Below are 26,485 nucleotides of genomic sequence, written 5' to 3'. Positions count from 1 at the left end.
AATGTAGTTTTTATATTTTCAACTGACTCGACTTTTGGTAAGAACTAAAAAACCAGAACACTGGCGATAACTGTGTATTCTGTGCATTTCATTTTTCTTTCCTTGATTATTTTTTGATTACTGTTACTTTCAAATTCCATTTCAAATATAAATTTATGAAAACACCTACTTGTCTCAGGAGACTGATTTACGATAAACTACATATCTGGATTTCAGCTAAGCAGTTTGCTGTTTCTCTTTCAAAATAGGAAGGAAATGAATAACAAAACTAAAAGGATGCTTTATACCACAAACATTACAAACAACTAGGTTCAACTCAGACTTAAAATAGATTGAGAGTAAACTGCGGGAATCACATGGGAAATTTAACATCACTGTTTGAAGGAACTATAGAGGGGGGGGGGAGGGGGTAATGGAAAATGAGGGAAGCCCTTTTCTCAATGCACTTCTTCCCCTTCTGTTCACAGTTCATGAAAGGCTCAGCACTTTCTTTTTCATAGAGGAAGTAAGCTTATTAATGACCTGCCTCACAAACTGGGCACTTTTTGTCTTGTAGTTTAGCTCTTAGTGTTTAAGGCTGTCCTGACCTTGTCTGCAGAAGTTTCCTCTTTCTGCAGACAATCATCAGGAGACACTGAAGCCAGAATGAATCCCATCTTGTCCTGCTAGATCGCACTTGGGCAAAATAAGACCCGGAGGCTGGAAAACAAACACATACAATCTCAACAAGGTCTAAGAACTCCTTAAAGCAAAACTGAGCAACAAGAACAACAACAAAAAAAAAAACAACAATACAAAATATTATGTCACTTACTGCAGCAGAGAAAAACTAAAATATATTAGAGTTCTCTGCAGACAGATAAACACCTGTCTATATTTTACTGCTCTTCCAAAGAAAGTCTTAATTATCCCCACACGGCTAAACGAATCATGTTTTTATGACACACTGTAATTTGGAAATAGTTCACAGATGTGTAATAATAGAAGCCGAAGTAAAATAGCCTGGAAATGATATCATGAAATGACTCTACTGATCAAGACGTGTTTAAAAATAGTAAATATAAGATAATCAGAATCAGAATACTTTATTAATCACAAAGGAAACTATGTGTTTACAGTGGTTCTAAGACAATAACAGCAATAGACTGAAATACATTAAATAACACAATATATTACAAAGTTTACAATATATAAGAAATAGCTTTAATATATACAAATGCCAAATGTCTTTTTTGTGTGATGCAGATCTGAAAGTTGCCATTTTTATGTTTAAATAAAAATATTTTTCAGTGATTGATAAAGGCATGTACTCCGATGGTAAACAAAAGTTTGCCACCATTCTCTTTCACTCTCTTAATCTCTCAGACACACACACCCACAAACAAACAAACACACATAAACAAACAAACACTTCTTCTTTAGTCAGATCCATATTTATTTTAAATCAACCCTCTACACCAAATCCTCGCTCTGGTGTTAATATTTTGCATTATACGGCTGCTTTTGCAACATATTACACACACATTTCTGTTGATAAGCAGATCGAGCAAGATTATCCAGTTACTGAATTACAAGCATGTCTTAAATCTAAACAAGCAAGCGTGAGTGCCTGTGCAAAAGCAGAAGTTGGAGCATTCAATGCCACAATCCCAGGCGTGGACATCCTACCAAATTCACCCCAAGCCACAGAATGCTCGGTGAAACTGCAAAAACCCCAAGAGCTACACCTCTACAGGCCTCAGTTAGAATGTTAAATATTAACGTTCATGGCAGTACAATTAGAAAAAGGCTGAACAAACCACAGGAGTTGAGGAACAATGTCCCTTGGTGCAGATGTGCAGATGTCTGACCATAATACAAAGCACATCAGTGGAAAGAACTTGCAGCAACTGTCAAGCACGGTGGTTGAGGGGTGATGATTTGGGCTTGTGTTGCAGTTACAGGACTCCTCTGAGTATTCTAGAGTCAAACTTGAGGCTGTGATCCCAAGCACACTAGCAAATCTACAACAGAATGACCGAAGAAGAAAAGAATTCAGGTGTAGCAATGGTCCAGTCAAAGTCCAGACCTCAAGCAGATTGAAATGCTGCCGTGGGACCTTAACATAGCTGTGCACTGAAGAAATGCCTGCAAACTTCATGTTCATGTGCTTAGTTTTCACAAAGCAGAGTCCTGTGACAGACTTCTTTTTCTCGTGACTGTATGTGTTTACAATAAGCCGAAATCTGGGTTTGCTGTTTATAGAAAAAGTTGAAAAACTGGAAGAAATTCATAGCAAAACTAAAAGGATGCTTAAAACCACAATTGCATGAAACACAAATAGGCTGAGAGTAAATTGTACAAAACGTGGGGGATTTAACATTACTGTTTCAAGAAAATAAGCGAAAACAGGTAATGAAAATGAGGGAAGCCCTTTTCCGACTTCACCCCTTCCCTCCCCGCTGACCACATGACAGTTCACAAAGAGCTCAGCATTTTCTTTTTCATAGAGAAGTAAGATTTTTATGACCGGCATCAAAAGTTTTTATAAGCTCTTAGTGTACATGTCCCTATGAATTTTCAATAGTCTCTTTATGTAGTGACTGTGGTGTGACTGAGACACGGTGGGTCCAGAGGTTGTTACTGAGAGCCATCACGCCACATTCCACACAACTTACAACTCTTCCCCAACCCTTATTCCCCATGTTTTAACACAGTGGGCATGATTGCGGATGCCATGCAGGTGCATCCGCATGGCACCGCAGTCCACGCTCCACCACAGTGACATTATATTCTCCGGAGAACCAGCCTTATTTTCTATGTCTTCTATAATGGACATTTGTTTTTGATCCATATCGTTTGACTCATTTGAGGTACCTTACTAAGTCTTGATGTACAAAATAGAGGACATCCTGGGCTTTCCATTGATTTCTCGTGTGTTTGATTAGCTCCAAAGAGGAAGGAAATCACAAAAAGGTGTAGTTTTTTCCACGGTTCTCAGGAGGATATTGCAAAAAGGCAGAAATCTATCATCAACCCTTAACACTAACTTACCTTGAAGACATCAATTGATATAAAAAGGCCAGGGTTACAGGGTTGGGTTGATACTCTCCATCATTTAGAGGCTCAAAGGAAATATTGAAAGTACATTTCCATTGCAACATGGATGAAACCCATTTATGCTCAGTTAGAATGTCTAAAAGACAAATTGGCCTGAATCCCCTTTAATTTCCTGCATCTAAATTCAGATACAAATTAAGTTACCACGTTTGGTGATATTGAAAAAAAATTGTTACTTCCAGTGCACACTGTTACCATACTTCTTTATTATTGCTTTGATTTAATAAAATTCTGAAAAGCCTTCAGCATGTCTGATGTGCTTTGGAAGGGGTACTTACAGAAACTAAAAACAGAGCTCATAGATCAATGTCTCTGCACTGACTGAACTATCAGCCTTTGCAAAATGCTATCATGTTAAGCTAATGAAGTACTTTGTGTGATTTTAAAAGAATGATATAATTAAATAATGCTTATAAAAAGTTCTAATAGTAATGTTTTTACAACTTAAACTGCATGGGCAAAAGCACCGAGCCACCCAGTTGTCACACCTACAGAAGGAAGTGTTTCCATGGCCTTGAAGCTCCCAGCGCACAGTTACTGTGCTGATGTTAATAGCAGATGAGGTTTGAAACTCATTTATTGTTATTCATTTAGCACAATGTTGGTGACTTTTGTACTACCCGCCTTGCACTTGGCGACTCTTCTCTCTTTATATGTGACTCTAACTTTATGTGGTCTGCTATGTGCCTGAGTTCCTGTAGTTCAACTTCACAATATTACCACTTACTACTTACATCATGGGATATGTCTGAGGGAAGAAATTTCACAACATGACTTGTTGCAACAGCGGCATCCTGTTACAGTATCACACTGAAATTCTGTGAATTCTTTAGAACGACTTATTCTTTCACAAATGTTTGTGAAGGCAGACTGCATGGCTTAATGCTTCATCTTATACCCATGGCAATATGACTGAAAACACCTGAATTCAGAGATTAAGGGACTGTGTGGCCCAGTACTTTTGTCCATATAGCATAATGCCTCAATATCAAAAACAGCAAGGAAGTAGTACCATAGTTCGAAATGACAAGTGAAAAACTGTAAACCAGAATCAGAATAACTATGTAAAGAGTTAAATAGTTTTACCTAGCCCTCATTTGTTTGCGCAGTTCAAAGAAACTTTAGAGAAGTTTAGCATATCCAGTCTGACTGTGTGAAATGTTTTTATGTAACAGCAGATACTTTAGATAAATGTAGGATAACCTGACGTCTCTCTAGCATTTCCAAATTAAAGGAATCCTAAGGATCCAACATTTTAAATCTTTATACTGTATGTTTAACAAGACTCGGTGAAAAAACATAATGTGTAATTTGATTTATTGTAATCTTTGCTTTATAAAAAAAAAATACAGTAGATACAGAAAAAGAAAACCAGCCAAGTATAAATGCACAATTTCACAGTACAAAGTACAAATTTCAAAATCCCCACCATGAAGGTGCATGAAAGGCTGGAGCGTTAGAAGTGAATTAACCTGACCCCACGAAAACATTCGTACCCCGTTTTTGTTATATACAAGTAATCCAAGCTAAATAGAAATCCTGGGGTGTTTCTGCTGTATCGCTGTAAAAGTCAGGTCAGAAACGTGTTGTTTTCAAGACTACAAAGTGTGCAGCTGGCTCTTGTTCTTCTTTCTGCCAACAAAGTGTCCCAGTTGTTTCTATGAACTCTGTCAGACAGGTGAGAAACACAGGCCTGTACTTGTGCTAGAAGCGTCGTCAGTGGAGTCTAAAAAGGCCGCACAGGAGAAAGCCAGTCACATTTGGTTACAGCAGGTTAATAACAGATTAATAACCACCAGCTAGTAAAAAAGCACAGACCAAAAACAGAATTATTATGACTGTCTATATAAAAACAACCTGTGGCTTCAACAAGCGAATTCACTGAAACCATAACTTAAATGCCAAAGTGAAACTGTCACACAACAAAGAGGTAGGGTGAAACCTCCTGTCAATAAAATTTCTAGGGATAAGGAATTGTCAGAATTTTTCATAGTTTGAAACCAAATGCATATCAGAAATTTCACAAAAACATACCGACTTTGGAAATTTGTCTAAAAAACACTGTGTGAATACCCAAACCTAATTTAAGATCTTACAGCACATCTTTATGTTCCTCTTCAGAGTTGTTCTGAAAATGCATTTTATTTAGTTTAAGCTTGGTTGTTAGTAAAGCTGCCCATTTGAGTTTCCTCCACTGTCTGAAAGATCAATTTGGCACAGAGAAAAACAACACAATAAAGCAAAGGTAAACTGTTAGAGAAGACACATTGCTCTGTCACAAGAACTTGCTTCTGTACTGAAATTTACTGGCTGAAGTTAGGAAATTAGGCAGCAAGACAAATGAAAAACAGGTCTAAGCTAACTCATTAAAATCTAATATTAAAAAACTAAATGTAATATTTATGTAGAACATTTTTTACACATGAACTAAACATATTGTGATGGGTCTCATGTACCATTACCTTTTGAAGTTTGTCTTACAGTTTCAACTGGCACGCTGGGTTACTGTGAAATGACTCTAGGAACATGTTTTTATATAGTCAATGAATTCTGCACAAAAACAAACCAAAATAATAATCATGTGAGAATTATTTAAATCTGTGATTTAAAAAAAAATGCTGTGATTTGTATCAAACAGTCAGAAATTGAGTTAAGTTGGGTCAAATTTAAAAATTCAGCAGGCACGTATTTTCCGCACTAAAAAACACAAACAAAAAACAATCAGATGCACTTTCCATGGCATCGTACCGTGCAAAACTATATTTAGTCCAATAACGACGGATCAAATTTAAACATGATAACAGATTACTGCTCCGGTTTTCTTTTCTTTTAATCTCGGGTGACTTCCAGTACTGAAGGCACTGAATTCATGTCTGGTTGGGAATTTACCTCAAAATCATTATCAACCCCTTTACAGTTAAGCAATTTTCCGGAATAGAACGCTGTTCTTTTAAAGCTCAAGTAAAATTTGAATGATTTTGATTTTTACTCGAAGAGACCTTCTGAACCTACCTGAAAGCTGCAAAATACCTCAAACCAGGCAGCGCAAATTTCAGTAAAATATCATGAATTCCTAATTATTTAATTTTATTTATTTAAACTGTGTGGTTTCTTTTATTCTTATAAGGAAATGCTGATATCAAAACAGGTACCTTTAAGGAGGATACAAGAAGAAGGACTCAAAAGGATTTAGGATAACATCCTTCAAAGATATATATAAATACATATATATTACTATTAAAGAATTCTGGATCTTTTTTTCGTTATATATATAAAACGAAAAAAAAGATCCAGAAGTCTTTAATTATAATCTGTGTATGGCTACAATTGTTAAACACTTTGCTTTAGCAGTGAGTGTGTGGGTTCCTGACTTGCGCTTTCAAGTGATGCAATTGATGAAATCATGGGTGTTTTTTAAAAAAAAAATTGGTCTTTTTTTCCATCTTGTTTCCCTGACATTCAGTGAAACTGCTTGTTGTAACTTGTCCACATCATGAGACTGAAATATTCCCTAAAGATGCACAGTCAAAAAGTGTTCGATGATGTTGATGAAGTGTTTTTCCACCTTTCCCCTTTCCCGAGGTAAATTACTGGACATTTCAGGAATTAAGAAAGTTATGTTTTTATTTATTGTGTAAACTAAACACTGAGCATTGCAGTCAACTTGCCAGAGTGGCAGTTACAGCTCAAACAGATGATTTTTTTAAAAGTAGATGCTTATTGTCATGCTTCCTTTTCTTTTCTGTCTTATCAATTCGTCCATGTTTAAATGACCTAAAAATGGGTATAAATGGGTGAGTATAGAGTATAGAAATAGAAAGACACAAAGGAAAAGCAGTTTACAAGCATGATGATTACAAGTGGGGGGAAAAATAGCAAAAAAATAAAGAAGGCAGTCCTATTTTAGTTTCACAGTGAATGACTTTTTCTGAATCATACAGTTCACCACAAGATGCTTAGTGAGAGAGAGAGCGAGACGGCAGAGAGAGAGGAAAAAAAAGCAAAAAGTCCAGACACCATGTGAAACCGAAAGCAAGAACATGAGAATATATAGTGTTTGTGAGTGCCAGTAAAGCATGAAATTATCTTGCTGCGAGTGGCACTACTCCACTACTCACTACTCCTCCAAGGTAAGTCCATGTTACACTAGTTTACAAGAGTCTAAGGGTGTTTGTGTTTTTCTGATAGAAAAACACAAACACCCTCAGATATATATATATATATATATATATATATATATATATATATATATATATATATATATATATATATATATATATATATATATATATATATATATATATGTGTGTGTGTGTGTGTGTGTGTGTCTGTGTATATATATATACATATACACACACACACACACACACACATATATATATATATATATATATATATATATATATATATATATATATATATATATGTATATATATATATATATATATACAGATATTTTTTACTACTGAATGACACTTTTATTATGTCATTCTATTATGTATATACACTATAATGTTTATGTATGCTTAATGACTGTGCTGTCTTAATGTACATTGAACTGGGAGATTAGGGAACTTTTATCCTTCCAGTTAATAAGTGATTGATTGACTCAGCATGAAGACTGTTTTGCATTGAGAGCATATGTAACAACAAAAAGAAGAAACTTTTTTTAAAAAGGAAGATTTTTGTTTCTTTTTTCTGCTGATTAATTTCAACTGAGTCAGGAAACCTGAAAGGGACAAGACATACAACGCTTCTAATTACAGGATTCCTGCAGTGGCAACCACCTGCTGAAGTCAGTTTTATCTGTACTCAAGAGATTTGACTTCAGGTCTTTGCACAGACACTTTTAGGTGCAAGGGTGAAAAAGAAGAGGACATAGAAAAAAAGAGCTTCCTTTTCACAGTTTAACCATTTATTGGAATTTAAGAAAGAAAGCATATGGATGTCATGTGGCAGGGGATGACAGATGCGGCGTGGAATTTCTTAGAGAAATGTTGTTAAATTTCCCATCTGCCATATTCATTTTCTTCAGAAGTGTTACTTTCTATACATAGCAATTTTACAGGAAGTCCAAGTCAGCTTATTTTACTTAATCGTTGGGAGTTTAAGCAGCTGCGCAAACTGTTTGTTCATTAGTTCATCCCAAGAAGGCGCACGTGGTCGCAGATGATTTCTAACCTATAACTCTGGTCTTGTCTCCGATGTTTCAGATGACTGTTTCGAAAGTGCTCTTCCTCCTTTTTTGTATACTGGACTGCATGGAGCAATCTGCCTCATTACCAGTTGCTCAGACTAATTCCCTGTATCTTAATTGCTTCAAGCACACAAGGTCCACTCGAATTCGTGTGCAACAGCTGCTAGGGAAATATGTAAGTACTAAATTCAGTACTATTCCATGGTCTGACACTAGTTGTTTTTTTTCTCAGCTACAACTTATAAGTTATTGTTTTGTGTAATATTTATAGAAGGAGCAGCAGCTGGGAAACGGGCAGTTTGAGGACAGAAGCCGACACTTGAAGGACCTGCCCTCACTTTCCACAGAATTCTATCGGTGGATTAGTCTGACGGTTAGTAAGTCCCTCTGTGTTTCAAAACACTTTCATAGAAAATCATTCTCTGATTAACTTTTGGTGTTATTCTGAGAATTTCTTGTTTTGACCTTTTCCATTATGAGGAGAACAAAAAAACCAAAAAAAAAAAAGAAAGAAACCTGATGACTCTGTCAGAAGGTTTGCTCTTACAGAATAAAAATGCTTGTAAAAATTAGCATGGAATTCCCCTTTTTGAAACTTCAAGCACAGATGGGGTTGTGCAACGCTTCATTATGCAATCATATGCTTGTCACTTGTGCGTTCAGGAGTGGGAACGACTGCATGCCGCTTTCTGGGACATGAAAACCTACTGGAATATGCTGGAGTGGAAGAGAATACAGCTGGAGAACGAGGAGAAAGATCAGAAGATGGTGCAGGATGCTCGGACAACTCTAACTCAGAACATCAGACACATTCAGCTGGACTTGCGGGACCTGATTAGCCAAGTTAGCACTCAGGTATCAACAGTCTTTTTTACTGAAATCCACCCACTTTTCATCATCCCCCTTCCTTGTGGAGGAAATGACACCAAAAATGGTCTGATATAAGATTTGTTTTGCTTTCTCCTCTAGATGAGCTCTTTGAGAAGCTCTTGGAAAAGGCCAGCAGCTGCTTTGGCACAAACACCCCTGAACCCAGCAAGCAGGTCCAGGACAGTATGGGACAGCCGAGTGGAAGGTTACATCATCCTGAGGGATCTGGACCTTTACCTCACCAAGCTGGCAAGAGACTTTCTTTTACTGGCTACGAAAATACAGTCATGACTCAAAACTGAAAAAAAGACAACACACACAGACACACACACGCACAAAGTCAAAGAGAAAAAAGGAAGAAATAGTTGAACTGACTCTCAGCACTTTGATCAAACTGGAAAGATTGTGATATTTTTCATTCAAGTGTTTTTATTAACATTTCGCGAGGGGCTCTGATTATTGCGAGTCTGCTTTTTATTCTAATTTATTCTATTCTATTCTAATTTTAAGGGCTTTCTTGGGTATTTCCCAGAGTTTCTGTCTCACCTCTGACTGTAAGTTAGACATGAGCTTTCAGAACGGCGAGAACGCTTCCCAACATCCTGTTTTTCCACCCACGCCCTCGATCTAGTGGACTTTCCAAAGATATTTTGCTATTTATTGAAATATTTATTACAATGCTATTTATTTCAAAGTGGTTTATTTTAATTCTCTTGCAATATGTAATACAGTGTTTTACAGAAGACATTTTATATTTGATAAATATTTTGTATTTTTTTTCAATAAAGAGTTACAGCATTTGAAATGGCGATTACTTCATGTCTTGATTTTCATCTTTGGTTATCAATAGTTAATGCAACACTGATGATAATCTTGTTATAATGAAGATGTACAGAATATGTATCAATAAGCACTCTGTCGGGCATGTTTTGTATTCTGTGGTTTTCTCCTGTAAGCTGCAAACTGATCAGTTAGCTGGTTTTCTGTGTCTTCATGTGGCGTTGATCTGAGGGGCAGTCTGAAGAGTGAAATCAGATCGAACACAGTCAGCTATCAAATGTTTTTGGTATCAAAACACCCCTCCCCGTCTGCAGGCTCCCCACATGATATCAGAGCAGCCGCTGACTCACCACTAGCAAATGTCCTCGTCTGCCTTTGGTCACTTTCAGCTCTGCGCCCCTCACAAAATCAATTATTCCTTCCTTGCCTCGGGCCACAGTAAACTGGATGCTGCGTGCCAAGAACAGATGATAAGATGGACTGATGGTGACCACCACACAGAAGCAGTCAGTCTGAATCTTACCTGCCCGGGTTGATGTTGACGTTGTTGGTCTTGTTGGCCATCATGGCTAGTTTTGTCACCATCTCGATCGAGTGGCTGCAGTGCAGCAGCAGATCCCCCTGTGGGAGAGACAGCGGGCTTTAGAGTGGCTGCATGGTTGCTTTATTCCACACAGGCATGACTGTTGTGTCCTACTGGTACCTTCTGTTTATTGTCCTCCCTTGTGATGTGAAGAACACACATCCCATCGCTGAGAGAGCTCAAAGTGATATCTGTTTCAAGAAAAAACACAAAACAAATCACTAAATGCACACTGAACAGTCACAATGTGCATAATGAAATACCTAGCAGTGTTGTGGTGACCTCCTGAACCGTAACACGAAGCTATTGCAAAAGTGCCACTTGAGGCTAACTCCAAAAGCAAGTTATTCCCCGTAGACTCCGATTTTAAAAGTCCCCAGCTTTACAACATCTTTTACAGTCTGGTGCAAAACAGTTTTGATCTCTGTGGATAGTTTTCCCCTACGATAACAACTGTATGGGGCAAATCCTTCTTAGCTGATTCATATGCACAGCGGAGTTAAGTCTGTGGCCGTTATGAGTAACAAGTGTTCCTGCAGAGGCAGCTGTAGCCAGCAGCTGCCTGCTAGACATCCCCTCTGTTGATTCAAGTCTGCAGAGAATTATCTGACTCATAACTACTTCCCGTGTAAAGCCCATCCACGAATTTGTGAAGGTTTTTATTACATTGTTTTACAGCACTAATTAGAATACGTGTGTGAACTTGAACCTGTATAGTTTGCTAGCAGTAGCTGATAAGTTCACGGTCCACTTTATCATCCAGATATGGAAACTTCTGCTTGAGAGTCTCTAGAGACTGAGCTGAAGTTTCCAGAAAAAGCCGTTTAGGTTTTGTGACCGCAGATGGACGTTTAAAAAAACAGAAGAAGCAGGATTTAAAACTGTAAAGATTCCTCCCTTACAAAAAATATGCATTTACAAGTGATGAATTCAAGAACATTATCTCAATAACTATCTCAATATACTACATTTGTAAAACTGTCCCCTTCTCAGGGCCGGTTTTCACCTCTCAGAGCTGTGTAGTCGATCCTCTGCTTGATTTTGGTCTTGTCCACCAACACAGCAAAGGTGTTAGTGAGGAGCAGCTGGCGAGGGCGTGGCTTGAAACCCCTTTTGTCATACTTTATGACTGAAACACCGTACTGAAAAGGACAAGGAGACGCATTAATCCAAAGCAGTATTTATTATCGCCATCAGACTTTAAACAAAAAAAATGAATCCTACCTGCACTTTGTCATTGCCCAGAGTCTGGACGACTTTGAGACTGATTTGCTCACGTTCTGTATAAAGCAGTAGAAATGCTCTGTGAATTTTTTATGCTTGCCAGTGGGTGGTGGATAACAAGTGCAAAGACAATGAATACATAAACGTGTACCAAGCCTGGAGTCCAAAAACAGCCTTCCAACACTCTGAGGGTAGCTGTCTTTCTGATCCTTGAAGATCTCACTGGCTACAACCTTCTGCATCATCTAGAGGACAAACAAAAATCAAGTGAGATTTAAATAAAAATGAAAACAAAACAACTAAATGAAAGCCAGTCAGCTGCAATCTGACCATCTTGCAGGAAAAAACAACAACAAGATAACAGGTAGACCATCTTCTGTTATCAGTGTACCTGCTTCTTCCATTCGGGCTGGACTATCCTGCAATACTTTGTGACCATGTTCCGCATGTGCAGCCTCTGCAGGTGCTCCGATGCCTGTAGGAGACCATAGAATTAACAATGCAGACTATCTATTCAAATATCATATTATCTGTGTGATCTTAGACAGCAGGGGGACTCAATTTGAATGTGGGGTTTTTGCACCTCAACGAGGGACGGAGGAGGTGTCGGCCAGGATTTGTCCAAAACACTCTTGGGCAGGTTTTTGCGTAGATTTTTCAGGAAGGAGTAACGAACATGATCCAGGAAATAGTCATTCTCAGGACCGTATTCCCCATGACGGTAGATGAAGCCTTTAATGAACCTGAAAAAAAATGCAAAAATCATGATGGAAATGATTATATTTTGCAAAATACAGCACCAAAAACTAGACGCCAAAAAAAAGTTTCATTCAAGCACCTGCGAATTAAGTCAGCAGCCTGGCGACGCCTTTTAGCTCTCCTGCGTGCTTTCATCCCTCGCCACCCCGACTGGATCACTATCACTATATATATATACACACATGCACGTATGAACACCAAGACAGCTCTTATACTCAGCCAAAGAGAACACCCCAACATTAGTGCAGCAGACATATAAAGTCAGTTTAGACCCACAAAGGAATGCTGGGAAAATGAAACAAAGCTGTAATGCAGATTTATGCATTTGTACCAAGCAGGTAGGTCCAATGTAACAATACTATACAAACACATTAAACACTTGTATATTCTCATTTTAGGGGCTATTCTTTAAGGAGAAAGGTGGCAAAGTATGAGAGCGCCAGCAGCTGGAGGTGGTCTGACCTGCACGTCTGATGCGTTGGTACTTGGCCCTCTCTCTGTAGCCTCTCCATGATGTCTGCAGGGTCAGTGCTGAAACATGAGGAATATAGTTTTATTTTTGTGTACTATATTTACTGCGTACCTTATGATTGTATTTAAAATGTGTTCATTTTGATTATTAAAGTCAGGAGCTGTTTCACTAAAACCTCCCAAAAAGCTGAAGCTTCACATCTTTGACACTCTAAACTCATTAGAAGTGTGTTTCATGAATATTTGCATCACTACCTTATATTTTATTTCAGTTGTGACGCCCTCAGTTTGATCATCTTTGCTATTGCTGCTTACCTATCTCTGGCTTTTTCGCTTCTAGAGCATCTTCAGTATTGAAAAGAGTTTTTGGAAAACGAATGAAGATTTTTGATCTGCAGAAAGCAGCCAACAAAAAAAAAAAATTGTGATCAACACAAAATCAGTGTGCCTTTCAATGGACACTTATTGCAATTAAGTGTGATTAAATGAAATTGCATACAACATTAAACAAGTTACCTCCCCAGTTTGTACTCTTCATCTTTGTATCCCAGGTGCTTAACCAGTGTCAAAACTCCATCTGCGAGTCTGCCATGCCAGTTGGGCCACGTCTCAGGACACAGGGGCTTATACCTAAGAGCATTTATGAACGGTTACAATAAAAGAAGAATGAACATAAAGTAAACAGCCACTGCAACTGTGAACTACCGCTGCAGGAAGGCTTCAAAGCGCCGACGATATGCAAAGCCAGCTCTCCTGACCCTCAGGTTTTCCATCAGACCCAGGTACTTCACCTGATGTCGAACCAGAACTTCATCAAACCTTCCTGCAGGGACAGAAACCATACTTATTAGTAACAAAGAAATATTTCTGGCCAATGATATGAAACACAATCCACACAGCAGGATAAGCTTCATTACATACATTAAGAAGCTGGGGGGGTTATTTATTTGAAATAAAAAGGACATCTTTATTAAAACAGTTGCAACTACATCAAAATTCCTTTTGTTAGATTAACTTATAAACGTCTTTAATCACATGCTAGTTTGTTGTTGAATCAAACAAAACACATCTTCCACCTTCACTATTAGAGTGTTTAAGAAGGTATTTCCTTTTCTGAGAGGTTTTGATTGAGAACGGGAAACGTAAGAAAAGAATTAGGTCAAACATAATTAGTTTATGAATCACCAACTAAACGTCATTTCTAGTTCACTGCCATGTGACAAAACTGAGAACACAGCAGCCAGTATTAGACGGGTAACCTTTACATTGTTTTTCTTGATCTGTATTTAGGATCTTCTAATAAAGCCTTTATTTGAGGCTTATATATCCCAATTAATATGACAGGATGTGAAACATGTACCTGGCTGCTTGGCGTCATTTGGTTTGATACAGCGCACGTAGGATGGCTCTTTAGACCTGAGGATTTCTGTAAGTTTCATCAGGCTGTTTTTGAACTGAGTGGCAGCCTGAATGATCAACAAAAGAAAATTAAATGATGTGAAATTCTCAGAGTGTATTTTCTGGGTTTTTTTTAAATCATGCCTACAAATGATCAACATAGAGAGTGTGACTGATTTGTTACCATCTCTGGGCGTTTCTGGTCGATGACTTCCTCTCTGCGGAAGCAGTGACTTAGGATCTGGTTGTCTGACTGGCACATGACCTGAACAGAGACCAAACCACAAAACCACAAGTCAACATTAGATGCCCCCCCCCCCTCTTCCTCTTCACTCAAGCAATGGCAGGAGACAGAGTGGTTTTCAAAGGTTGCGGTGAGGCTCTACCTTGTCCCTTTTCACTATCCTCACCTCTTTCAGGTTCCTGTTCAGCAAGTCATTGTTCTTGTCGAGGAAACCTGAATGGAAGCAAAAACACGGTCATTGAGGAATAGGCTGCTTGTGAATCATCCTCTCCATGTGTTGTCTCATAACAGGAAATGTAAGTATGAATACGCTATTGATCCAGCCTTAACAGTTTACCATTGACATTGTAGTTGACCTCTCCGGCATAATGCAGCAGTCTGAACTCCTCCCTGCTCATCACCCTGCGAGTCTTTCCATTTGCCAACTTGTGCCTGAAATAAACACACGCGTATAGATTTACTCACATATATTGTACAGTACAAGTACAAGTCTTTGATATAAGACGATGCTTACGTGACAAAATGGGGATGGCCGCCCACTGTGTCCTCCAGTTTCTCTAAAAAGGAGACATCACAAGTTTCTCCGGGCCTTAGGCACTCCTCGTCCTGTAAGTTATTCACACTATTTAATTTCTCAAAAAGGGAAAGAGAAATAAATAATCAAAGATACAAACTCAACGTTGTTTTACGTACCAGAATGGAGATGATGCCTTTGTGCTTCTCTTCTATCAGGTCACAAATGATCTTGTTGTCAAAGTATTGCACAGTTTCCCACTGCATGTGATGGGAAAGAATGTCGTTTTAGCATCGAAATTCGATATCAATAGCTGTTTCACACTGACTACGCAATTAGCAGCTGTACTCACTGCAATTCCTTCCGTCTCATAGTCTTCCTGCTCAGATCTGAGGGTCAGCTCTATAAACAGCTGCTGGAGCTTCTCATTGCAGTAGTTGATGCAGAACTGCTCAAAACTGCAGACGGGAAACTTCTTTTAAAACAGAACAAAACTACCACACGTTGCAGGGACAATGGAGGCTACTTTTGACAGCGAAACCGGTTGACGAACTGCGCTAACAAGCAGATGACAGTGAAAAGGAAAAGAATATAATCCATACCTGTTGTGCTGCAGGACCTCAAAGCCATAGATGTCTAGAAGCCCTATAACTGAGGAACCTTTGCTGCTGTGGTAGATTTCATCCTGCACAGCATATACAGTGCACATCATTCAGACAGAGATAGAAGACAACAACGGCCTCACAATAAGATGGAGGAATTTCTCTTGTTATCTCTAAGTTGTTATGAGTGCTGCACCTTAAGAGCCAGCGACTGGTTGATCTTCTCCACCAGCCACGTGAAGGTCCGGCCATACACAGCCTTGGCTAAGGCGTCACGGGCAGCCTCTGCTTGCTCAAAATTTAGCGGGGTGATCATCTGCATAAACATAAAAACAGCCCAGTAAAAACATGTGCATCGAACAACTGGAAACCTGAGGAGTGATGATGAAAAGATGATGACCTCCTCTCCCTTGGCTGTGAGCTTCTTGTGAGTGAGTGCCTCCCTAAGGGCTGAGCCATCGACACCCAGCAGCTGGAGAACAACAACACATCTGCTCTCAGTCAGGCTGTTTTGTAAGATTTCTAAGCATATTTAAACATCTGTCAATACTAGCGGGATTGTACTGACCCTTGCAAGATTAGAAATCTCAGTGGTGATATAGGTTTCACCTTCCTCCCCTTCCCCAAACTGTGTGTTTCCCAGATGGAGAACACTGGCGATGATATTCAGCAATTTCTGAGGTGGGAGACAGAAAGAACAGCTGGGAACAACCTCACAGATGAACAATTTGTTTTTCAAATGCGTCGACGATGATGTAGTGTTCAGAATAGCATTATTTATAGCAAAACTGTCAGAAAAGAGCTCATTAAGGATTCCAGTGTTGCAATGATATAAAATTATTTTAACATGGTAAAACTCTGACTGTTACTGACCTGCACTTCTTCTTCTGTGAAGCCAATGACAGGAAGGGCCTTCATCACTACCTTCCAATTATTCTTGTCACTTATGGAGCTGACTCTGGGACAGTTGCCCTGAAAAAAGAAACAATTTAAAACGATGCCAAAACTAATGGCGCAGACAATTTGTAATTGTTGAAACGGCGCGACACACACCTTAACCAGATAACGGTAGTTCTGGGGGTTTCTTTCCAGGTTCAGTGTGTTGAGTTGGTCATCTTCTCCTCCATCCAGAAGCTGATAGAAGATGTGGAAGTTTCTCTCGCCGTGGTTCTGGTGTACTACGCGAGATTTCTCCAGCAGGTAGTTTAAGATGTGACCACCCACCGGTGCCCCCTTGAAGAGGTTACACAAAAAGATGAGAGCTGAGAGCAACTATTAAACACAAGTTTTCTTCTAGAGTTGTTGCTTTTCGATGCTATGATGACTGATATGATGTTATCCAATATATCAGTTTTAGCGTTTACCCTAAAGTCAAACTGGACATCCATGTATTTCCCAAAGCGGCTGGAGTTGTCATTCCTTAGTGTTTTTGCATTGCCAAATGCCTTTGCAAAAAAAAACCAAAAAAAAAAACAACAGGAAATTAGAGAGAGGAAGTGAAATTAAAAGAAAGAACGCAAAATAAAATCCCACAATCCCACAAAAATCCCATATAAAAATAACAGATAAGTCAGATAATATCATGCACTGCAAATACAGGCTAATCAGCTTGAAAAGCCTAATTTTTAAATACCTCCAGGACAGGGTTTGACTGTAGCAGGCGGTCACCAAGTGCAGCCATGCGATCATTAGTGGGGCAGGTGACAGCGTAGTAGAGGAGGATCTTCTTGGAGGCCTCTGTTTTACCTGCTCCACTTTCGCCTGATATGAGTATACACTGGTCTTTTCTCTCGGTCCGCATGGCCCGGTAAGTGTTGTCTGACAAGGCATAGCTGAGGAAAAAACAAAAATGCAGGTTCAGCTACAGATCAACATGCAGGTAAAACACAGCAGTGGAATAAAGTCACACAAAAATCAGCGTAGATCCAGAAAACCCAAAGCAAATACAGAGAGGTTGTTGTTCCATCTGCAGTAATTTGTATTTGATAGTAGGGATCTGTTATGTGTGCATATGTGGAAAGCTTAAGGTAGGGAGAGCAGTAAGACTACTACTATGATTATAAGTAGCTAGGGTGGGTTTCCAAGCAGCTTGTAAGGGTTGCTGCAGCTGTAGGGAGCTAAAACAATTTGAATAGCAAGAGGAGATTTACAGATATGTGCAAAAAGCAAGCTCAGATCAGCCAACTTTACATAAAGCCACTTTCAGCTACTCTGTTATTCACAAATGGTTGGCACAGCGAGTAGCTCCACATGATTCATTTTATAATCACTTTATAAATAATATATAATATGTCAAAAATATCAGATTTAGTTCATAATTATCTGCTTATGTGATTTGCTTTCTTCTCATCCTGACCGCATATTTAGGGTTTTTTGAGCTCAGACAAAAGGCAAAAACTGAAGCAACATTTCGTTTTTGTTTGGTGTTTATCAAACTGAACCATTAATAAAAAACGCCTGAGGAGCCTGAAGTGACTCACATGTGAGGCGATATTTCGTAGAAGCTGACCCCTCTGTAACGATCCATCTGCTGCTTGGAGTAAATCTCTAGCTCTTTGTACGGGTTCATCGACACCAACACTGAGCCGATATACGTCTGACATCAAACACACAGGGAGTAGACACCACGTTCAAGTTATGGCTTATCACATGTTGATATGTTTTAGAAATGTTTTAGAAAATATGAAGAAAAATTATTACATAAATGAGGTTTTCTCTGAAGCGCCGCCGCAGATTTTCTATGAAGGCTGCCTCGCTGTTGTAGTTTTCCAGCAAGACAAAGTCCTGCACCCCAACCCTGTCCCGGGCAGTCAGCGCACCCTCCATGACCAGACGCACTCTTCCCTCAATGTCCACCTCCTACACAGAAAAGGAGAAAATAGAATCGTTACAAACGTACATGGAATGTGAATTTCTCTTCATTCTTGAGTCGCTTCCTGCCTTAAATGGCAATCGAAGACAGGTTTTTAATCTTTCTTATAAATATCTAACATAAGCAATTACATGCTGCTGACAAGCAGGGGGCACAAAAGGACAATTCATATTTCCAGCTTCACCCAGTAGTAAACAGGTTAATACGCAGCGCACAAGAAAACAATAATTACCACATGATTTTGAATGCACAATATTTATTTCAAAACACTTTCAAAATGCAAGGGCAAATGAATCAGGCCTAAATCTCCCAAGCGGAGCTCTCTAAAGTTTACAGAGTGCTTCTTGGCTGTGGAAACAAGTCCTGCAAGTGCACAAAGAAGAACAGTTCCACCAAGCATGCCAAGATTAAACAAAGAAGTAATTTAAGGAATCCTAATGATAAACAGACAGGATAGACTCCTCTATTTTTCGACAGAGACAGTGTATTATCTTGTGTGTACACAGTACACAAAGTTTTATATCACCAGATGGGGTTTAACTAGAAAAATGTGTGTACATGTCAACCCCACTGTGAAGATAAACATCGTAGTGGAGACAGGAACGAATTACTAGAGAAATTCTTAGATATGCCCTAAAGTCAGATATAACATACACACAACAACATGCAGCGTCGTGCAAAGAGATAAAAGAAATGTCAGCAGTCATTACTTACTGATGAGAAATATCCAGAAAAACACTTGAGCGTATATTAAATGCACAATACACCACAGCCAGACAAAAGGTGCTCTATGTTCGGTATCAAAGGCTCATTTAAGAAACAAGCCCTTCTCTTTCACATTCATAAAATACAAGCAGTAAATGGAACAAAGGGGTTAGACTTCCACAGGACGTTTGTTTTTCTCGAACGCAACAACCTCTCGAGGGTCTCATTTGGCCGGCCAACGCTGCTAAAAGGTCATTATCTCTGACCACTTCATGCAGGAATATCCTTTAAAAAACAAGAGGACAACAGTGGACGACAGCCAAGAAGTGAACGCAAAGAAGTCACCGCACACTTCCACTGCAGCCACTCCTCTCTGCTTCACCTTGTATTATTGTTTTCCCACTTGCAGGTGGGCTTCCTACAAAAAGCAATTACTGTTCAAAGTCAGATTTTCCAAAAGGATATGTCTCAAGAATTTCAGGGTCAGATTTAGGGCATGCTTTCAGTGATTTTGATGCAATTTGACATTCTACTCATTATACCCATATAAAGACAAGCAATGAGCAGTGCAGACAAAAACTTATCCTTATAGTACTTTTAACAAAAGGAGTGCAATGATGTAGCAGGTTTTCAGTTTTCAAATGTTCTGCAACAGCTGTAATGAAAAGTGCCTAGATAACACTTGTTTTAGCGCTTAGGTTACACTCAGTGTACGAGGTTGCAACTCATCACATTCTGTACAGTGTCATGGGGTCTGCCACATTATTGTGAAACTCAAGAGTTCATCTCAGTGTGTTCTCTCGCTGTAGATGACTGGGCCACAGTTGAAGCTCTGGGCTTTAACGGACTTGCTTTGCCTAAAGCTTTCATTTCAGCTTCCTTAGCCCTCATACCTTAAGAGTTTCTGTGCTGTGGAGTAGCTGCTGTGCTCAGAGTACCTGCGCAGTGTCCAGCTTGAATTTGTAAGGATCTTTTTCAAGTTATGTGTTTTTGCTTTCTTTCATTACAAGATTTTTGTCAACTTTATTGATCAGAGGCCTCATTCAGTACTCTTCTTTGATACCAAAATCAGAAAGATTGCTACCACTCGTGTTGGAGGTAATATGTGGTTCAGTTACGTTAAGGGCTATAGCTCTGGGATGGAGATTTAACCCGAATCAAGTGTAATCCCTGTAGCTTTGTTTTCTGTGAACTGACCTGACGCCTCCTTTTTACAGCACCTTGAGTGTGATCTAGCTGATGGTGCATGAGAGCTTAATGTAGGATTTGACTCTGAGTATCGGGGAACTTCTGTGAAATCTGCAGGTTTGTGGGTGCAGCTGCAGCTGCAGTAAGAAAGTTAACAGCAGGACTTGGCCCTAGGCCTCATGACTAAGCTCTGCAGGGCCAACTTCATTTCGGATTGTCTTCCTTATAAGGCATGCCCCACCACTCTGTCCCAGGGATAAGCAGCAGTGGTACCATGGTGGGCTCCTGACCAAAGTTGTGCCAGCAGGGATATGATGGAAAAATAGTGTTTATGTTTTTTTTTTCTTTTATCCAGACTGCTTGAGTTAAGGCTTACACAAAACCCCAAATATACACTGACTCATACACGGGAAAAAAATTCCAAGTGACTCATTGTTCTGTTTTGCTTTTCCCCCTCTGGTGTCTCCATGGCAGAAAGAGGGAATAGGTTGATCGGATGTCGACTTTATTGTATCAGTACAGAAAATGCTTAAACATAGCCACAAGTAACCACAAATCGCGAGTAGGTGGGCTGCAATAAAAAGGAAAATAAAACAACGAACATCATGGACCTTACCCTGGCTTGGTACCTCATCCTGTCCTGTTGTTGCTGGAAGAAGGTTGAACTGGTGGTTCCCCCTCTGGCTGGTGCTCCTCCTCCTGTCTCACAGACTTCTTAAACGCAGCTTCTCATCCACCTCTGCCCATGGGCAACACAATTAGGCAACTTTACGTCTTACCCTTCGGTCACTTTCTCTGTTTCTCTCTGCCTTGGCGTCTCTTCCGTCACGTCTTTGCGCTTCCTTGCTTGACTCCCCCGTGCACACACACTTAGGCCAAAAACACAAGCGGCTCCTCTTGTTTGCACCTTCAATTCATCTTGTCCATGACAGGTCAAAGTAAATCACCGCCTCGCCGTGATTCCCTGTCCTTCCTTCTGAACTATTCTGCATGAAACAAGGGCAGGAACTACACTCACACGTCACTCTGAAAGAAAGAAAAAAGTCGAGGGAAAGTATGCTGTTGGATAATGAGAAAAAAAAAGAGGGCCAGAGAAAACAGAGAGCGGAGAGGGTTAGGAAAAACTTGCTAAGAGCCCCAGACTAAAAACATGTAATCACTGTGCAGCTATTAAGAAAAGAAAAAAAACCCAGAAATCACATGATTGGCCCTTAGGACATTCTTTCCTTCCCTCCCTGTTAGTTTGCTCCCTCCCTTTTCTCCCACAAGCCGAGGCAGATTCACATGGGATGTGAATTATGGAAGTGTTTCACCAGCAAGACTGCCTGTCTCCTAGTGGCTGTCATCCACTGCTGACGAAATAACTTACACCATCATAGAAATATCACTCCGCAGATATATTAATATGAAGTGTTACATTCCCCATCTGTTTCCTTTTCCTGGCAACAACCACAACACAACACATTTTTAACTTAACACTGACTTAACATATGAGCCGTGCGCATGAATTATCAGATTCCTCTCTTATTATCCTCCCTCCTATTCAAGGCATTTTTTTTATGTGTGTGTGCTTTTAAGGCCACATCACCTTTCTAACAGAACAGCACCCTCCTCTGGTTCCCCACTCCTCATCTTTCCTCTCACTTCACTGTAGCTCAGTCTGTTTCCATGCCACACCCACTTTCACATGCCAGCATCAAATATCCAACAGAGAGGAATCTGAATAATGCTGCCCAGATGGGAAAACCTTTTACCTTTTTTTTCCCTTCTTACTCTCAATAGTGCTTAAAAGGAGATAAACAGTTTTGTATAAGCAGTAAACACAAATACACCAATTTTAAACCAATCAGCCTCACTTCATAATGCAGAGGTCTCCCTTACGCTATCAGAACAGCTGTTGATGTTGATATCAAACCTCAGCCTAAGCATGTGCTGTGGTTTTTGATTCTGGGAGTTGGTGGGATTCTTTGCGTCCTGTGCGTTGTGAGGTGGGGCCTCTGTGATGTGGGCTTGTTCACCTCATCCCACAGATGAGCTGGATTAGGATGGGGAGAGTCTGGAGGCTGGATGAATGCTGTGGAGTCTGTGATCTGTTCTTAAGGACTATTTGTGGTGTGATGCATTATCTTGCTGGGGTAAGCTGCTACCACTGAGGAGTGCTATTGTCAATGGAGAGGTGTGCATGCTCTATTTAAATGGGTGGTTCATCTTAAAGCATCATCCACATGGATGCCAGGGCCACATGATTCCCAGCAGAACATTGAATTGTAACAAGAAGATACATTTATCCACTTCACTTATCAGTGGTTTTAACATTATGGCTGATCACTGTATGTCACCTGGTGTCACTTGAGTATTTCTCGTGCTGCCTCCTAAAATATACAGGAAATACTTCTTACATGAGTACACAGATTTATGCACAACATGTCCTTTGTTTACTCGGTTCTCTCACCGTACCCCCTCCAATTGTGTAGCTCTATTCACTGCAGGTCAGCTTTATATGAAGCACAAAAATAAAAGGAAGTGTGTACAATGAGCTGATAATTGATCATTAAGTTGCGTCATAAAAACCACAGCATATTCTCCTTTTGAAGTCAAATAACGTGGAAATATTCTTTATAGTTTGGTGGCTTGTAAATGATACTTCCTCTTATATGATAATTTTTTTTCTTCAAATACCTCTGTGGTAAAAACCTAATTCCATTTGCAGTATTTAAGCTTACAGAAAAGTCCATTTAAAGCGTTCTTACTATACAGGCATCTGAGACATAATATGCACCAGGCTGACTGCTGGCAGCAAATATCCAAGATACCGAATGTGCAATGACATGCATATGGAAAACATGAACGCACTTTCTCAACAACATCTGCATTTTTCTGCTCCACAGACAGTATAAGTAACACTGTCAGGCTGATGCCCAGGAAACTCCCACATATACTAAAGTCAGTGATGAAGAAATTGCAGTTTCATGGCAGAGTCCATTCCCGCCTCCTAAGATATGCTATTTTCCAGCTCAGTTGTTTTTCAATCATTGTTCCTATCTTTGTTTAGCAGTTCCTGTAAGAGAGATTTCCTTCCTGTTTCCTGATGTTCAGGATCTTCCTTTATTAGCGCGCTTTGTGTTTGAGTGTAATGTGATAAATATTTTTCTAATTATTCATTACATCTTCTATAACTGTATATTAGCGGCTTAAAATAAAGGTTAAATAATGTGTATTGATGACCTGGGCTCTAATCCTAAACTAAATTATGTTGACAAGACTGAGCTGATTGACTCAAACTAAGTTCCTCTTACAAACACACCCCTCAACGCTTCACCTCAGATGCCCCACTTCTGTCAAACTCGGTGCTAAAATGCTGTAAAAATATTCTTTTAGCGTCTCAAAGGCAAGTCAAGTGAAGCACATCTCTGCCATTTTTTTTTCCAGCTGTTTCCCTTTCATGCAACAACCCTCTGCCTGAGTTCAATTTCAGATAATCACATTATAAACTCAAAAAGTAATTCTGAACATCTGACACATTATGGAAGAAATCCAGAGATCCCAGCCTTCTTGTCACAAGCTGCGTGTCAGCTGTGGAGACGAAGATTTAATAATGTTTTTTTCTCATTTTGTATTTAAGTCGCTCGGGTTTTCTGATTCAGTAGAACAATAAATCATAGAGGATTGGTGTTTTATTTGGTATGGAGGGAAAAGCGGTGTTTCTCTCTTCCCCTCTGTTGCACACACACTATGCATGAATATTATAAATTTAACTAAAACCATGAAGGACATTCTAATATCGTTTGGGTTACCTCACCTGGCTAACCCAGCTGTTTATTATTCCTCCGTGGGGAACCCTATTGTCTATCTGCACTGAGCTCCATCAGCACCCATCTGCTGTCCCTTTCACCTCACGCTCACCTCCGCTGCCTCTCATCCCCCAGATCTCTGTTACACGACAAAGACCGCTTTATAAATTGACCAAGGTGTAAAACTAAACCCAACAGAAGAAACAAGCTGTGGAATAACTTACAACAATCCAGAATGAACATGTAGTACTGGGTGTAGTAATCTATTTCCTTCAATGTTAGGTTTGTTCACTTTTAATAAGAAGAAAAGGCAACACGAGGATGAATTTCACTATTTGTAGCTCGCCCTGCATGATCATTTCACCATAACAAGCATGAGTGTCTTAATATGTTAAGCCTTATTTGATGCCCTAAATTAAAGGAAGGCTTAGGGCTCTGCCTAGTGGTTGTAATATCAATTACAGTGAACAGGCTCCTCTGCTATTATTTTAAAGGGATGGATTACCATTAAATTTGGTTCCCAGAAAGTGAAACCTAATGATTCGTTTTCTGGGAACATAAAAATACGATTCCAGGACTTTCCCTGAAGTCTACTGGCATTTAAGATCTAGCTCCATGTTTCTTCCAGCTCTGTTGAGCACAAAAACTTTCACAGAAGCATACTAAAGTACAGTACAAGCAAACATCTAATAGATCACAGAAACACACATAAATATAAACACGCATATACACATGTAAATATATTGCACATAAATGTCTGTAATGTAGCATAAACAGAAATAAAGAACTATATGCTTACCTGGTCTAAGTTTTTAATCAAATAGAACAGAAACATTTTCTATCAGGCTGAACTCCAGAAGAAGTCGGGTCATAGCCACAGCCTCGGTTACTTGTGCAGCTCCAGGCGATGCTTGCAGACTACATTAAGGCTGGCTTGATTTTCTACAGCAGCGGGGACTGAATGCACTCCAGTCCACCCTGCACAGTCTAAACAGATAGAATTACAGAAAAGCACAGGCACTCTAGACTACAAGGCTGAATTTTTTTTAAAGGCTAAAATCTGTGACCAAAAGAAGACTTCTCTGCAAAGGAAATAGAAAATGTCAGGCCATTGACAGACTCTAAATCCACTAGGAGGCAGTAATGTTAAAGTTAATTGTCTGCTAAAAGTAATGAGATATGACGCAGATGACTGAAGTCAGCCTCTGTCAAAGGTGGAAGAGTTGTATTGTACTTTTACTGTAGAAAACAGACCAGCTTATGGCTTCCTTTATGAGTTTCCTTTACTATGTCGCAATTTAAATGAATTTTATGTGGTGCACTTTTGGGAAACTCAGTAATGCCTAGTAAGTTTTCTGGGGGTGTTTGCAATGAACACTGTTTATTGCAAAAAACGAAAAAATAAAAAATAAAAAATTAAGTATCGCATCTTATTTTAAACAATTCAAAAATTCCAGGAGCCTGGTAAAGCGCTAGGGCAGCCTGAGGGAGGAGGCTGCATTAAGCAGGCCTGTGAGTTGGAAGGGCAAAACAGCTCCACCACTGAAGAGACGTGATCTGGAAGGTTAAATACACGCTATCAGTCAAACGTTTGGACACACCAATTGAATGGTTTTTCTTTAATTTTACTACTTTCTACTTTTTAGACACATACTGAAGACATCAAATATATGAAGCAAGATATATGGAATCATGTAGCAAAGACAAAATGATAAATAATTCTAAATGTGTCTTATATTTTAGATTCCTCAAAGTAGCCACTCTTTGCTTTGTCGACAGCGCTGCAAACCCTCGGCCTTCTCTCAATAAGCTTCACGATGTAGTCACCTAAAACGGTTTTCACTTCAGAGGTGCGCCTTGTCAGGGTTCATTTGTGGAATTTCTTGCCTTCTTAATGGGGGGACCATCAGTTGTGTTGTGCAGACGTCAGGTTGGTACACAGCTGTCAGCCCTTGACAACTGTTATAATTCATATTATGCCAAGAACCAACCAGCTAAGTAAAGAGAAGCGACAGTCCATCATTACTTCATCATTAAGAACTAAAGGTCTGAAAAACTTTGAATGTGTCCCTAAGTGCAGTCGCATAAACCATCAAGCGCTACGACGAAACTGTCTCAAATGAGGGCCGTCCCAGAAAAGGAAGACCAAGAGTCACCTCTGCTGTTGAGGATAAATTCATCCGAGTCA

General features: G+C 39.5%; 2 protein-coding genes across 3 annotated transcripts; one reads left to right on the top strand and one right to left on the bottom strand.

Moving 5' to 3' along the window:
- Positions 1-7,615: 7,615 nt before the first annotated feature.
- On the top strand, positions 7,616-9,479 carry LOC146509670 (uncharacterized). The gene is made up of 4 exons (XM_085174464.1): positions 7,616-8,471; positions 8,568-8,669; positions 8,960-9,151; positions 9,266-9,479. The coding sequence occupies exons 1-4, from the start codon at positions 8,304-8,306 to the stop codon at positions 9,455-9,457; spliced, it is 654 nt and encodes a 217-aa protein (XP_085030590.1). The 5' UTR covers positions 7,616-8,303; the 3' UTR covers positions 9,458-9,479.
- Positions 9,480-9,849: 370 nt separating this feature from the next.
- Positions 9,850-25,607, bottom strand: myo1ca (myosin Ic, paralog a). Of its 2 annotated transcripts, XM_085174462.1 has the most exons (33): positions 25,097-25,607; positions 21,123-21,532; positions 18,442-18,600; positions 18,222-18,337; positions 17,375-17,573; positions 17,106-17,186; positions 16,795-16,974; positions 16,615-16,713; positions 16,310-16,417; positions 16,142-16,213; positions 15,938-16,057; positions 15,742-15,824; positions 15,492-15,597; positions 15,319-15,399; positions 15,140-15,231; positions 14,963-15,057; positions 14,792-14,838; positions 14,566-14,646; positions 14,344-14,449; positions 13,689-13,806; positions 13,500-13,613; positions 13,299-13,375; positions 12,975-13,043; positions 12,592-12,676; positions 12,337-12,496; positions 12,145-12,228; positions 11,905-11,998; positions 11,754-11,809; positions 11,536-11,671; positions 10,650-10,720; positions 10,470-10,567; positions 10,297-10,396; positions 9,850-10,184 (listed from the first exon to the last, which is right to left on the bottom strand). In XM_085174462.1, exons 2-33 carry the CDS (start codon positions 21,138-21,140, stop codon positions 10,158-10,160), a joined length of 3,132 nt encoding a protein of 1,043 aa, XP_085030588.1. In that variant the 5' UTR covers positions 21,141-21,532; positions 25,097-25,607; the 3' UTR covers positions 9,850-10,157. The 2 variants fall into 2 exon arrangements, with proteins under 2 accessions (XP_085030588.1, XP_085030589.1); XM_085174463.1 differs by lacking the exons at positions 21,123-21,532; positions 25,097-25,607 and adding an exon at positions 19,328-21,108.
- Between the last annotated feature and the right edge of the window lie 878 nt (positions 25,608-26,485).

Source organism: Neolamprologus multifasciatus, chromosome 10 (assembly GCF_963576455.1).
Source record: "Neolamprologus multifasciatus chromosome 10, fNeoMul1.2, whole genome shotgun sequence".
Lineage (NCBI taxonomy): Eukaryota > Metazoa > Chordata > Actinopteri > Cichliformes > Cichlidae > Neolamprologus > Neolamprologus multifasciatus.
The sequence above is the reverse complement of the archived record's forward strand: the minus strand, read 5'-3'. Positions and strand labels throughout refer to the sequence as shown.

Bases quoted from the DNA above. Each gene is read 5' to 3' on its own strand.
- myo1ca (XM_085174462.1), bottom strand. The intron at 14,450-14,565 runs GTAACAAATCAG...TTGATCATTCAG, and splicing joins ACCAGAAACGCCCAGAGATG to GCTGCCACTCAGTTCAAAAA. The intron at 13,807-14,343 runs GTACATGTTTCA...CTGTCCCTGCAG, and splicing joins AAATGACGCCAAGCAGCCAG to GAAGGTTTGATGAAGTTCTG.
- LOC146509670 (XM_085174464.1), top strand. From the start codon at position 8,304: ATGTTTCAGATGACTGTTTCGAAAGTGCTCTTCCTCCTTTTTTGTATA. The intron at 8,670-8,959 runs GTTAGTAAGTCC...TTGTGCGTTCAG, and splicing joins ATCGGTGGATTAGTCTGACG to GAGTGGGAACGACTGCATGC. The intron at 9,152-9,265 runs GTATCAACAGTC...TTTCTCCTCTAG, and splicing joins TTAGCCAAGTTAGCACTCAG to ATGAGCTCTTTGAGAAGCTC.